Source organism: Lygodium microphyllum, chromosome 26 (assembly GCF_053477565.2).
Source record: "Lygodium microphyllum isolate KBCC chromosome 26, Lygodium_microphyllum_v1.1.10, whole genome shotgun sequence".
NCBI lineage: Eukaryota > Viridiplantae > Streptophyta > Polypodiopsida > Schizaeales > Lygodiaceae > Lygodium > Lygodium microphyllum.
The window spans coordinates 72,556,943-72,569,321 of record NC_141160.1 but is presented as its reverse complement, the minus strand read 5'-3'; the positions used below and the strand labels follow the sequence as shown (position 1 = coordinate 72,569,321).

Here is a 12,379-nt window from a genome sequence, read left to right as displayed (position 1 = left end):
TAATAGTTGGCACATGGCTTATTTATGGCACAGATTTTCATTGTGTTGGCCATGTTGAGACAAAGGAGAGAAAATTACATTTGGAATTGCCAAAGGACTTTCAAGTCATATGGAGGAGAGGTCTTAGGATAGTCTTTTATGGCACTTCAAAGTTTAAAGAGTATGATAGAAGGGATGGTTGTTTGGATCATGGATAGAGCCCTAACTTGCAAATATGAGGACATATGTGGATCTCATGCTTGCCTTGTCAAGAAGTAATATGACTTAGATTGCTTTGCCAAAATTTTCACAACAATGACTTAAGGACATTATTATGGATCGTGACCACTTGTATTTATGGGCCAACAAATGCAAATACAATAAATCTATAGGATACATTGACTATAGACTTTAGGATCTAGATAGACATTTTCTAATACTCTCTACATGAGATGGGAAAGGGTGCATGACAACTTGAAGACTGTTGCGAGAAGAGGTTTTTCCCAAGACCTAGTATTTTTGCTCCTCCTTTGACTATCAACCACATATGGCTTGACACTTCAAATCTCCTAATTGGTTATCTATTTAGGCCTTGTAATAGACTCCCCCCTTTTTTTTTGCATATTTTGGAAGTCCCTTAAAAGACTATTTGTATATGGTACTTTGCCTTGGGTACATGGTCTTGAGAGATTTATTATTAGAATTTTCTTTTCTCAAAAGTTATGTAACAAGTAGACTTGATTATGGAGAAGGGATTTATGGAGAGCAATTGAGACCTTATTTTTGAGGGGAAAAAAAGCATGAATCTAATTGATATTAATAACTACCTTCTCTATGCAAGAGCTTTTAATTGGACAATCTTAGCAATAAAAATACATTTGCTCATAATTACATGGCATCGAGTGCTATTGCAACTTTATGTTTAGTATAGCTATTTAGAGTCACTACCACTTTAGTAGCTTTGTTTAATGTAACTCTACATATTACCTTTCAAAATCTTATCTTATATGAGACATTCACTTCTGTAGCTTGGTAGTTCTCATAACATAAAATGCACCTGAAACTACAAACAAATGCTCAAATCTATGTATACCCATTCACATTCACAAGTGAACTTATTCCTAGCAAGGTTTAGTTTAGGAAGCTATCAAAACTACATATTTCCAATGTGTGGAAATGATCAATGTTGGGAATGTAGCCAAAAACATTTCAAATACTTAATCAAAGTAATTAAGAATTTAGTCACTTTGCAATTCCACCCTTAACAGCCTATTTGATAGCCAGGAGTAGGACAATATTCACATAATTTTTGCCACAACTGAAGCAAGTATTCAGGAAATACAGCAACTTCAAACTGTATTGACCTAAAACACATCGACAAATAGGTCTATGCACCACAACCTCTTCCTGGAACAGTCACATAGGCTCAATCCTTGACCCCAAACAAAAATGAACCAAGTAGCAAGTAGGCGATATCTTATGACTAATACAGAAGATCAGTATCAGATAATGTATCTGAATCTCGAGTTTTGATTAGCACACGTATCTGAATCTGCACGTACTTTTCTGCAATGCTTTATATGACTACTGAAAAAGACGGCTAGACACTTCTTTGGAAAAACCTGTCAATGGAATTTCACAAGATGAAAAAGTTGGTCGGCTGGGACAATTTATTAGTCATTCGAAATCAATTAGTACACACATTTTGTTATAAAGCCATTTTCTTTGTAGCTTCAATGAAGAAAAAGAATATCCTCAATCCAAATGATCATCTTAAAGGGTTACATTAGGGATCAGAGGAAATCTTTCTCATTACACGAGCTCAATTCTTGACCACCTATCCCTTTGCCCACAGGGTTAAGGCTGTCCTATGCAGAGTGATGCCCGTACCCTAAAACCTTCTTAAAAACCCATGTAATGTGGAAAAGCTGTCTCGGAACTCTCAACTTCTAAATGATCCAAACTGTCAATATGAAGCATTAGAAGCCGCTAAAATGACGTACTAGATGAAACCAACCTTTCTATTTCTGTGAGTTCATAATGCTAGTTGCTCCTCCCAAAGCTAAGCCTCTCCCTGCCCAAAGTCAAGGACAGCTAACATGATTGGGATGCGAACTCCTTGTGTAGGGATGAATTTTTAATGTTTGCCCTTGGATGCCCTCTGCATTTTATTAAGCCAAATTAATTGAGCTATTGACTGTTTGGTTAGTGCCTTTTAGGGTTGCTACTTGGAACACCAAGGCTGATGCTAAGAGAAACCAGCATCTAGCAATACATTGAGCAATACCAGAGATCCACCAGATGTTAGTATCTCAAAACAACCCAATTAGCCATGCCAGTTTCAATATGGGTTCCCAAATTGAACAGAAATTGAGAGGTCAATGTGTTCCCAATAGCACAAAAAAGAAAAAGAAAAAGCCTCACCTCTTCAATTGCTACAGGCTCCCAGATTAAAGGCTCATTTTACATTCTCTTTTTTTGCACTGAGATCTTGAGCAAATTGTTCCAAATGATACAAATTGTCAATGTGAGAATTGAATGTGAAAATTGATTTACATCATTAATGGTAAGCAGTACTCAGTTGGAACCCAGCTTGGCTGCAAGACCATACACAAGCCTCTCATTCGCATGATTGAGCTGACTACTCAGTTGAACACATGGCTACGAGATACAGTTTGTAGCAGCCTTTCTGTCAAGATCTGAGTCTCCACAGCGATATTGATTTTGATGGCATAATGTACATGACAGAAGGTGTGAAGTAGCACATAACACAAAAGAAGCTCCCCTCCTTTGCTCTTGTTATTAGCAGACTATGAATAGTGGGCTGTTCTTCCTCACACTCAGCTGATGGGCGCAGATATGTATCATGTGACCTGGTTTTTCAGGCTTAAGCTGCATATGGAGGGTGGTGGAACTAAGAGCCCTGCTCAAGATGAAGCATAATATGTTCAGCCCATCAAAAACTTGAAAATTTTCTTGATGAGTTGTGATGATTCCTTCATCTTGAAGGTTGCAGTAGACCACAAAAAATCAGACCCCCCCATTCAGCCCATCAAAACCTTCAAAATTATATTGATGGATGTCAATTAAAGATTGGAACCATTCTCCTGGAGTCTTGACTAGCAATCTTTGCAGGTGTGAGCTTTGTACTAGCAACTCTTGTTTTAGCGATCTTTCACTATCATTGAGGCCGGACTCCTTTTGACACACACAGTTTTTGTCACAAAAGAAAATGACACAAATTACCATCACTAAAGTACAAATGCTGCTCTTGAAGTGAGTTCTCTGACAAGGCAGGCTGATGAAATATTTACCATCATCGCTTTTCCAATTGCTGCCTTGTATACTCCCAAACTGCAATAGCTCCACTCACATGCACATTAAGAGATCGTATTACCCCTAGTTGAGGTATCTCCACACAAGCATTCAAACTATGTATAAGATGTGTAGGTATCCCTTCCTTCTCATTTCCAAGGACCAGAACCTGCATGTCACATTGAAAGGAGTGAGTGTAACTGCACAAAGTAAAACGCTGTTGTCTTGTCTTCAAAGAGTTAATACACACCGTTCTTTTTGGAAAGGTATACTTCTCTAAAGATACGCTGTTTGCAGTCTGTTCAAGCCCCACCACCGTGAAGCCAGTTCTCTTTTTAACTGTAAGGTATTCATGTAGGTTGGATTCTGCAACTTCCTTTACAGGAATCCACATCTCTGCAGTGACACTTCACCATGCCAAAACCCAAAAATTGTCAGGTCTCCAGTTGATGTTATTTTTCAAGGTGAAAAATCTTAGACAGCTATAAGACTACTGAAAGTTGATCAGGATTCCCCAAAAAAGGCATATTCCTCAACCAAATGTTTACTGGTTTACTGTAATCTCTTTAGAGATGCCACCCTTTTTCTTCCCCCAAAGAAGATGCCACAAGTCTTCATATGGGAATGGTTCCTAAAGAGGAGATCACTCAAGAAGTGTCGAGAGGATAATGCATGCACATGAACAATGACCATCATTGACATACCATCTGGAAAATCCCTTTGCATTTTGATCCAGAATTTGACTACTAGTACATCCTCTCGACAATATGTATCTCAAGGAATTGTCAAGAAGCTAGAGTACTGCCACAACTGACATTGTACAACATAAAAGTCCACATAAATTTTCCAAAGAGCCTCTTTTCCCAAGAAAGGATATTCTATCAATAACCACCTCAGTCAAAAGAGACCAAGCTGAACTGTAAGCCTTGTATATGACAAGAATGCTACAACACAAGATAACAAGAGATCATCTACTATAAGGGCTGTATGAAAAGCCACTTTGGAGATCTATAATGCCAGACCATATGTGGCTCTACGTGGAAGAAGGTGCCAGACCAATGTATCAAAAAAGCACCTCTCCTGAGTCATCCTCACGCACTCAAGTACCTTGTAGTCTTTCCTGTCTCCCATGAAGCATATGGATGATCTGTGTTAAGATTCTTTTGTTCTTTAAAGAGAAGAAAATTCTATTAATAGTGTCTTGGGAAACCCCCCTGAGGTAAAATACAAGTACAAGACAAGTCCAACCAGCTGTAATGCCCCAATCATATGTGAAGAGGGCACCAAAGTCCTGTGTGTGAATAAAAGCATCTCTCCTCTTTGTACACTCATGACCCCTACAATCTCTCCCATCTCTCACAGAGTGTGCGGATAGCCTCTATCCAAATCCTACCTTGTAGTCTTTCACATCTGGATGATCTCTGTTAGAATCCTTTTGTTCTTCAAAGAGAAGAAAATTCTATTGACAATGTGCTGGGAATAACTGCCTTAGATAAAATATATGGCACTACCATCACCATCTGCTTTTTGCATGTCAACAGATATTTCAATCCCTAACTGTTCAAGATTGGCAGTGCATTTGGCCATACCATACAAAGAGACAAGACCTTTATCATCGTGCTTTTGCAGGGTCTCCACTAACAGCAGGTACTCATTAGTCAATGCTATTGTAGAGGATCCCTCGATAGCCTCCCCTTGGACCATTAGGGTTCCTTCCATCCATGGAGGGTTCCTCATTCAGCCCATTTCATACTCAAGTCTCCTTGGCCAGTGTTTTGCTTGCAGGATTATGTGATATTTAGCAATAGACAGTCCGAGACACGCCATTGATAGACTTCCTTTCTAGACTAGGGAGGTTGTAGACCTCAACCTCGGAGGAGGAGTGAGGCAACACCAACAACAAAGAGAGCAGATTGATGCTGGACAAATATAGGGCCAGGAGGTTTGAAGCAATAGAGACAAGTTGAGGGACAAATAGAGAGTAGTCCAAGACCTTAGATTGGTTGCTCAAATGGCACTTCCTCCACTTGTAACTTCAGAAGACACTCCTCAAGCCCTTAGGAGCTAAAGATGCCATAACCCCGTTCACTATCACCTCTTACAAGCCAGAGCTGTCAAAGCCCATAGTTACAGGGCAGCTTCAAGAGAATGAGGAAGAGAAGAGAGGCTTTTCTGCAGATATGGGATTGAGACACTTTCTTCCACATTGTCCCTCATATGGTTTGGCATTAAAATCACTGGATTGGTTGTTCACACAAACATTGTATTTGTGATGTTCTTGGTTACTCTTCACAAAGTTCCTTGTCCTTTGTATTTTACCTCAAGTTATTCGCCGAGGAGTTATTAATAGAACTTTCTTTTCTTGGAAAAGAAAAAGGATTGCCACATCAGATTTCTCATAGACATTGTGGACTCAAAAGCACTATCACAGATAAGAGAAATATGATATTGCTTTTTCTTTTTCTAAGAAAAGAAAAATCTATTAGTAACACCTTGGAGAATATCCCCCTGAGATAGATACAAAGTACAAGAAACTCGAAACAGAGAGTTTACAAATACATTAGTTGTGTGAACAACCAATCTAGTGGGCTATAGTGCGAGACCATGTGAGAGGCCATATGGAAAAAAGTGTTTGAGTCCTAGGTTTGCAAAAAGGACTCTTTTTGTAGAGAGTTTGGATGATCCTTGTCCAAATCCTCGAGAAAGTCTTGATTGTAGATACATCCTGAATGCCAATGACATGGATTCCACTCAGGTGCTGTTCAATGATGAGGAAAGACAGGCTCCCGTGAACATCCTCAAATTCAGATGCTAGGCCTGTATCTATGATCCTAGCTAAACCCCCCCCAGGTTGTGACTATAGTCTCTGCTGTAGTGTGGAATGTTATCCCAAGGGCTCTCCTTGATAGCTCCTAAGCTCTGGGACAATCCCATGGGCAGCGTTTCTATGTCTCCTTTGGCTCACCACATCTTATCCATACCATTGGGTCCATGTTGTGCCCAAGCTGAGTGCCAAGAGAAGCTAAGCCATAGTCACAGGATATGCAGGGGACACAAGCTCGGAACTCAGGGTCCCCATCCTGAAACACAGGACCTGTCTCTAATGCATCTTGGAAAGGGTGCATCTCCATGGTTCATCACAAGGGGACGCATCCCGAGATGGGGGGGGGGGCATGTGGGAAGGGATGTAGGGGACGCCACATGTCATAGGGTTTGTACTATTTGTATAGTTTCTTGTAGTCTTCAGTCCACTAGTTTTATTGTTTCGCAGCTCGTATTGTTTCTTGTAGTCTTCAGTCTGAGGACTCATTATTTAGTGAGTGATTACTATTGGACTTTAGTCTTCAACTCATACAACTTTTCTCACTCACCATTTGGCATTGACAATTATTACTTCTACTCTTCAATTTGACTATTCATTATTCATTTATGTTTCAAATTTCATGGCTCATCTATTGTTTTAAACTTTCATGGGATATTTTTAGAATGTTTTTGAGTTAAGCTATTGTATTTGTTTAGTTTCTTTATAGAGTATTTCAATTAAGTCTAGAAAACATATAATTTTAAGGTTCCCACATCCATGTCCTAGTCCCCCGTCCCCTGTCCCATATTTTCCTTTGTCACCCTGTTCCCCCAATCCTTGTCCCTGTCCCTCGTCCCCTGTCCCTAGTGACTGTGAGCTAAGCTCATGTCAGCTAGTAGCCATAGGTAGAGGGATATCCTCCTAGGCCTAAAGCTCTTATGTAGCCTCCTGCAAAAGTATAATGAGAAATGGTATGAATGCCCTATCTGTCCCCATGGGAGGTGGCTGCTTGTTATGCTCTAACCCTGCCCATCTATATCCTCCTTCCTAGCCTAGTGTAGCCAAAAAAGGCCACAACCTGTGGTCTATCAAGAAACAATCCCTCCACCCCCACTCTCTTGGATCCTACTGTAAACTCTATAAAGGCCCCTAATAAGCCCAATATCTCCATCCATCTACAAGACCAGTGGACTGAGTCTGGGTCAATGTGCCACACTCTCTCCAAGTGTGCCACTATTATGATCCTCTCTGTGGAGCATCCCATGAACTCTGCAAAATCCAAGTCAGGCATCCATCCTCCTCTGCCAAAAAAGTGAATGCGCTGTCTCCACTAGTCGCAGTGACTGCTAGCAGGATATCTCCTCTGGAAAAGAGACAAACCCAGGTCTAAGAAATGTGTCTCTTCAAAGAACGTATCAGTAGATCCCTCGTTGTCATTTCTTTTATCGAAGGGGAATACATTAGCTTTTCGTCTGCCACTCAGGAGGTACTCTCTCTGTCACAACCTCAATCATAGCCCTAGCTCCCCTCAGACCTTGTCATCTCTGCCTCTGAGTCTCCTGCAGGCTGCCATAGCTCCTAGAATGTGAACCAGTTTCCCACTGAGGCACAACCTGTAGAGAGAATATCCCCCAAGATAGGTAAGTTCTCTGTGCACGACTGTGGCCCAACTGTAATGCCAAATGATGATTGAAGAGAGGAAGATGCTATTGCTTGGTATATATGGACCGTTAGATGCAGCCATGCTATAGATTTATTGGGCAGATCTGCTGCAAGGACTCTCTAAGATTTGGGCAGAGATTGTCCACACTTTCTCTGATTTTGAGGCTGCTTGCATATTTGGGTCACTCGCAATGCGTTCTTTTTTTACGCTGCCTTGGGCATCCAACATCGTGTGGCAAAGCTCAAGGGACTTCTTCAGTGGCAGCTTGATCTTATCCAACATGCTGATATCTTGATTAGAGATGATTTGGTTTCTTGGCATTGGGTGGTTTCTTCAGTGACCCTGCCCTGACTTTTAAAATTTTTCTTTTATATTGTGACATGTGACATGATATGATATGACAACTCATTGTCGGAAGAAAAAAAAGATTGTCCACACTTTTGATTTTGCCTTGAGAAACTGTCTTGAGGGGATTAATTCATAGAATTTTCTCTTCTTTGGGAGAGGAAAGAAATCATACCACTGAAGTCCTATATGGTGCTTATTTCAATAACTTTACCTTGGGAACATTTTCTTGAGGTGTTCAAGAATAGATCATTCTCTTCTTTGAAAAGAGTAAAATATGTGATGTGGCATCTTGGCAAGGGTTGAGGAGTCTTGAAGAAACAATGATGTGGTCTGATGACAAGGAGTTTTGGTCGTTGGTGGTGATTTGACTTGGTCTTTACACATGACTCTCATGTGCGACAATCAAAAGACCTGCATAGCTTTTGGTAGGTCTGTCAACCTGCACGTAACTTTGGGAACTTACAAGCCAGAGAATGTGACAGAGCAACAAGCTTCTTGATCCGTGTAGGTGAAGATTAAGATGAAGGCTGAGAAGAAGATCCACCCGCAGATGAAGCCGTCTTTAATACCAATTAATGGAAAGGGCAGAAATTGTCGAGAAACCACATCATTCCATATAGTTCCCCTTCTTCATTCCCATTTTTTGTTTCTGTTTCCAGCCCCAAAAAGGCTTTCTAGGGCCTTCCAAGAGAGTCAGAGCGCCACTCGAGAGACTGTCCACTACCTAGGATTTCTATCCTTTTCTTTTGTTTGTGGTGAATGAAGCCCTCCAACCATTATGCTGCCTACATCAGCAATCTCTCGAAAAAGCAAGGACACTGCTACACGCCTGGATTCTTTTGAAAGAAGGTTACAGGGGTGCGATTCACTTCTAGTTGCTTCCCCCCTTTTGTAAAAGAGATTGCCATGTGGAGCTTCTCAATGCTGCCACCTGAAGTCTCCAACTCTCTACCTTTTTACTTGTCTCATATGTGCCTCAGGCTTCTGAACTCGTGGAAAGTGCATGAAATTTCCTCAGATCACATCTTCAAAGAAGCTCTAGTGGGGAAATGGTACTCAAATCTGCTCTCTTTATGTCGCTAAGCTCAAAGCTTGCAACCTGTAGGGCTTCTATTATCTGAGGACCATCAGTAGTTGCTCATAAAGTCTTTAAAGAGAAGCCCAACTGTGCTTCACTCAATCTGCTTTCCAATTTTAAGAGATTCAGCTCCTGGTCTCACACAAGGATTCTAACCTTCACAGAAGCCAGCCTGGTAGCTACTATTTTTTAACTTCATGTGTTTCCTACTTCTGGAGGGGAGTCACTCTCCTTTGCTAACTAACATAATATTATTTCTTTTCCTGGGGAAAAATGACTTGCAGCTCACTTTTAATGTTGAATACATTACTAGATAAGCTTTTGGCCTTAAATCTTATGGAATTCCATAGCCATAAATACTCATGCATAGAATGAGTAATTACCTGTTGCCAAAACAAAATGACAGAGACAAAAATAGATACATCATTGATTCTTCATTGTAAGCCCCAGTCAAGCCTATAGATTAAAAATATTGAAAGTGGAAGCTAGGTCATCACACCCAGTTTCTTTAGGTAAAATAGGGTGCACCTCAACTCACCATTTAATCTTTCAGAAAAAGATCTGCTCTACTTTGAGTGTCTTTTAGGATGCAAAATAGTTTGTGATTGCAAGGCTTATCTACTTTGAGACCCAATCCTAGCTTGCAGCAGAACTATGGCTGAATCCTTGATAGGTCAGACTGAAATATACCAATGTTACAGAAAGCTCTACCTTATCAACTGAAATTGGTATGCTTTACCTTATCAACTGAAATTGTTTATCCTGAATGATACTTGCATCCGCCACAACTAAACTAGAAGCTTTGAAAACCTGTAATATGGTGTTTTCATTAGATAGCTTGCATATACGATCTGCACATAGAAAGTCAATCTAAATGAACGAATAACATCCTTTGTATAGAACATCAAAGGGAATTCGATTACCTCACAGGTGCGTGCTAATCCAGCAAGGTTTGGTATACGACCAAGCAAAGACGCAACCACTATTAAGTCCTGACGATTGCCACGCATTTTGAGAAGATCTTCTGCCCTTGAATGTATAGCTGAATGCAGAAGATACTCTTCTCTCTCTATCTCTGTAATTCACATATTAACGGGTATGTGTCAAGACATATATCAAAAAAGAAAAAGAGAAAAAGAAAAACAAGAGAGCAACTGAGGATAAGCCTAAAAATTCAAATGTGATAATCCATCTTTCTGCAGGTCACATAAATAAACCAGGGAAAATTTAGACTTCCAGTAAAAGGTTTAAAGCTGGATCAAACATTCATAACTACATAGTGATGTTTTGGCTTATACCTTTGCCGACTTTTTCTAGAGAGGAGAAAAAAAATCTATTTATAGATCTCCTCAGAGAAGTACCAACCTGATAGCAGTGATAGCATTTCCATATTTGGTAATTGATATTTCTGTGTTGTTTCCTCTGAAAGTGTATTCATTGATTCTGAAAACCTCAGTGATGCAAGTTTTCTCTGAAAATCCAAAAACTCATGCCCTGATGATGTGCATTCTGCACCTTTGGATCCTTCAGATAATGATTTTTGTATACCAGTGATTTCTTCACTCTTTAGGATGGTTGTTTCAGCAGCCATGGAAGACCTCAAGTCTTCTCTAGCTTCCTGTATAGTTTATGCATAGGTAAAACAACACACTTAAAAACACATCACTAAGACTTCAAAAATTCAGTCCCTCCCTCCCTCTCTATAAACCCCCTCAGTGATAATGACCACCAATGTAAATACACGTAATACAAGTTTTCTCTGAAAGTTCCCAAACTTAGTGCTGATGATGCGCATTCTGCATCTTTGGATCCATCAGATGATTCTTTGTACACCAGTGATTTCTTCACTTTTTAGGATAGTTGTTTCTGCAGCCATGGACGACCTTAAGTCTTGTCTAGCTTCCAGGATGGTTTATGCATAAGTAAAACAATTACTTTAACAGTTCACTAAAATCCAAAAAGTCAGTCAGTCCGTCCATCGCTCCCTCTCTATTAAAAGCACCTCCGTGATAATCTCCACCAAGGCAGATGTATACCAGCGATTTCTGCACTTTTTAACAGCCTGTTTTGCTAAGGGAAACACGTAGTGGCTCATCATGCAGCCCAATAACTCATAACCGAAAAGAAATCATAGAAAGAGAGAAAATCCATGCATAGGCCAACTGAGATCTCAAAAGATTCTTAAGAGAAGAGGCTGCCTCTATTTCCCATCAACTGCAGCCAGAGTTTTCTGATGCCAAAAAAAGTGTGACTGACCTCCAGGATTTTATAGTAGCTGTTGCAAAAGCCTTTCTCAAAAGGACTAAATGTTCACTGTGTCTAATAATCTTAAGTACATTTGGAAAAGGGTCTCAAGGATCAGTCACTCAGCATCATGTACAGCAGGCAGGTCCGTCCAAAAGATTACTTCAGTAGGGAGGGTCACCAAGACCTTAATACAATCACTGCAAAAGAAGCTCACAAACCAGCAGCAAATCAGAGCACAAGGACATATGAGCTCTGCAACAGTGAGGTAAGATGAGGGAATCAGCATAAAAGTCCTGCTAAAAGGAAGGTTAATATGTCCATCAAATGCAATTACTATATAATTCACAGAATCAAGCCTTCTAAAAAGTTTACTTGCATACACAGGTTTCTTTAGCATGATGAAATTTAGGAATATGCCCGCCAGATAGTATTGGCTAAAATGTTGAATCTCACATATGATTATCACCATTGATGAAAAAATCAAACTAACAATAGAGATGAGAGAGAAACTCACGTTCAAGAAGTAAGATACATGATCCATAAGAGCTATGGGAGCACATTCAAAAGGGATGTCATCCAAAGCCTGCTATCCGAATCAGTATACATAAGTTTGCAAAATCGTCAAATATCATAATGTATTATAGCTCAATCTCATGTGGTACTTTGAAGATTTACTAGCACGTACATTCGAAGGATCATCTTCCCCTCCAGCGTGCAGCAAAAAAATTCCTCTTGGTGTTGCTGCAGCAGCTGGATCAAATGATCTCAAGAATATCTCAACAGCAACTCTTATCCTGAAGCATCAATCATGTGCAGAAAGAACGACAGATCTTAGGACGTCAAGAAGGACGTAAAGAGTTCCAAAGATTAGGAGATAGGGAAAAAGACTCATGACAGACATTATCACTTGATTATCATTCGTAGCCAGACTTCAAAGCATGATTAA

General features: G+C 40.1%; 1 protein-coding gene across 8 annotated transcripts in view; it reads right to left on the bottom strand.

Moving 5' to 3' along the window:
- Positions 1-2,288: 2,288 nt before the first annotated feature.
- LOC148013402 (tRNA/rRNA methyltransferase (SpoU) family protein) overlaps positions 2,289-12,379 on the bottom strand; it is a 239,083-nt gene continuing 228,992 nt past the window's right edge. For 3 of the 8 annotated variants that reach the window (XM_087667515.1, XM_087667516.1, XM_087667517.1), the window contains exons 29-36: positions 12,119-12,227; positions 11,948-12,016; positions 10,552-10,804; positions 10,110-10,261; positions 9,926-9,996; positions 3,545-3,701; positions 3,294-3,463; positions 2,289-3,177 (exon numbers count right to left, since the gene is read on the bottom strand). In XM_087667515.1, coding sequence (XP_087523641.1) covers positions 3,296-3,463; positions 3,545-3,701; positions 9,926-9,996; positions 10,110-10,261; positions 10,552-10,804; positions 11,948-12,016; positions 12,119-12,227 — 979 coding nt within the window. In that variant the 3' untranslated portion in view covers positions 2,289-3,177; positions 3,294-3,295. Of the gene's footprint in view, positions 3,178-3,293; positions 3,464-3,544; positions 3,702-9,925; positions 9,997-10,109; positions 10,262-10,551; positions 10,805-10,909; positions 11,631-11,947; positions 12,017-12,118; positions 12,228-12,379 lie in introns of those variants that run through there. The other 5 variants (XM_087667521.1, XM_087667519.1, XM_087667520.1 and 2 more) reach the window with 3 other exon arrangements.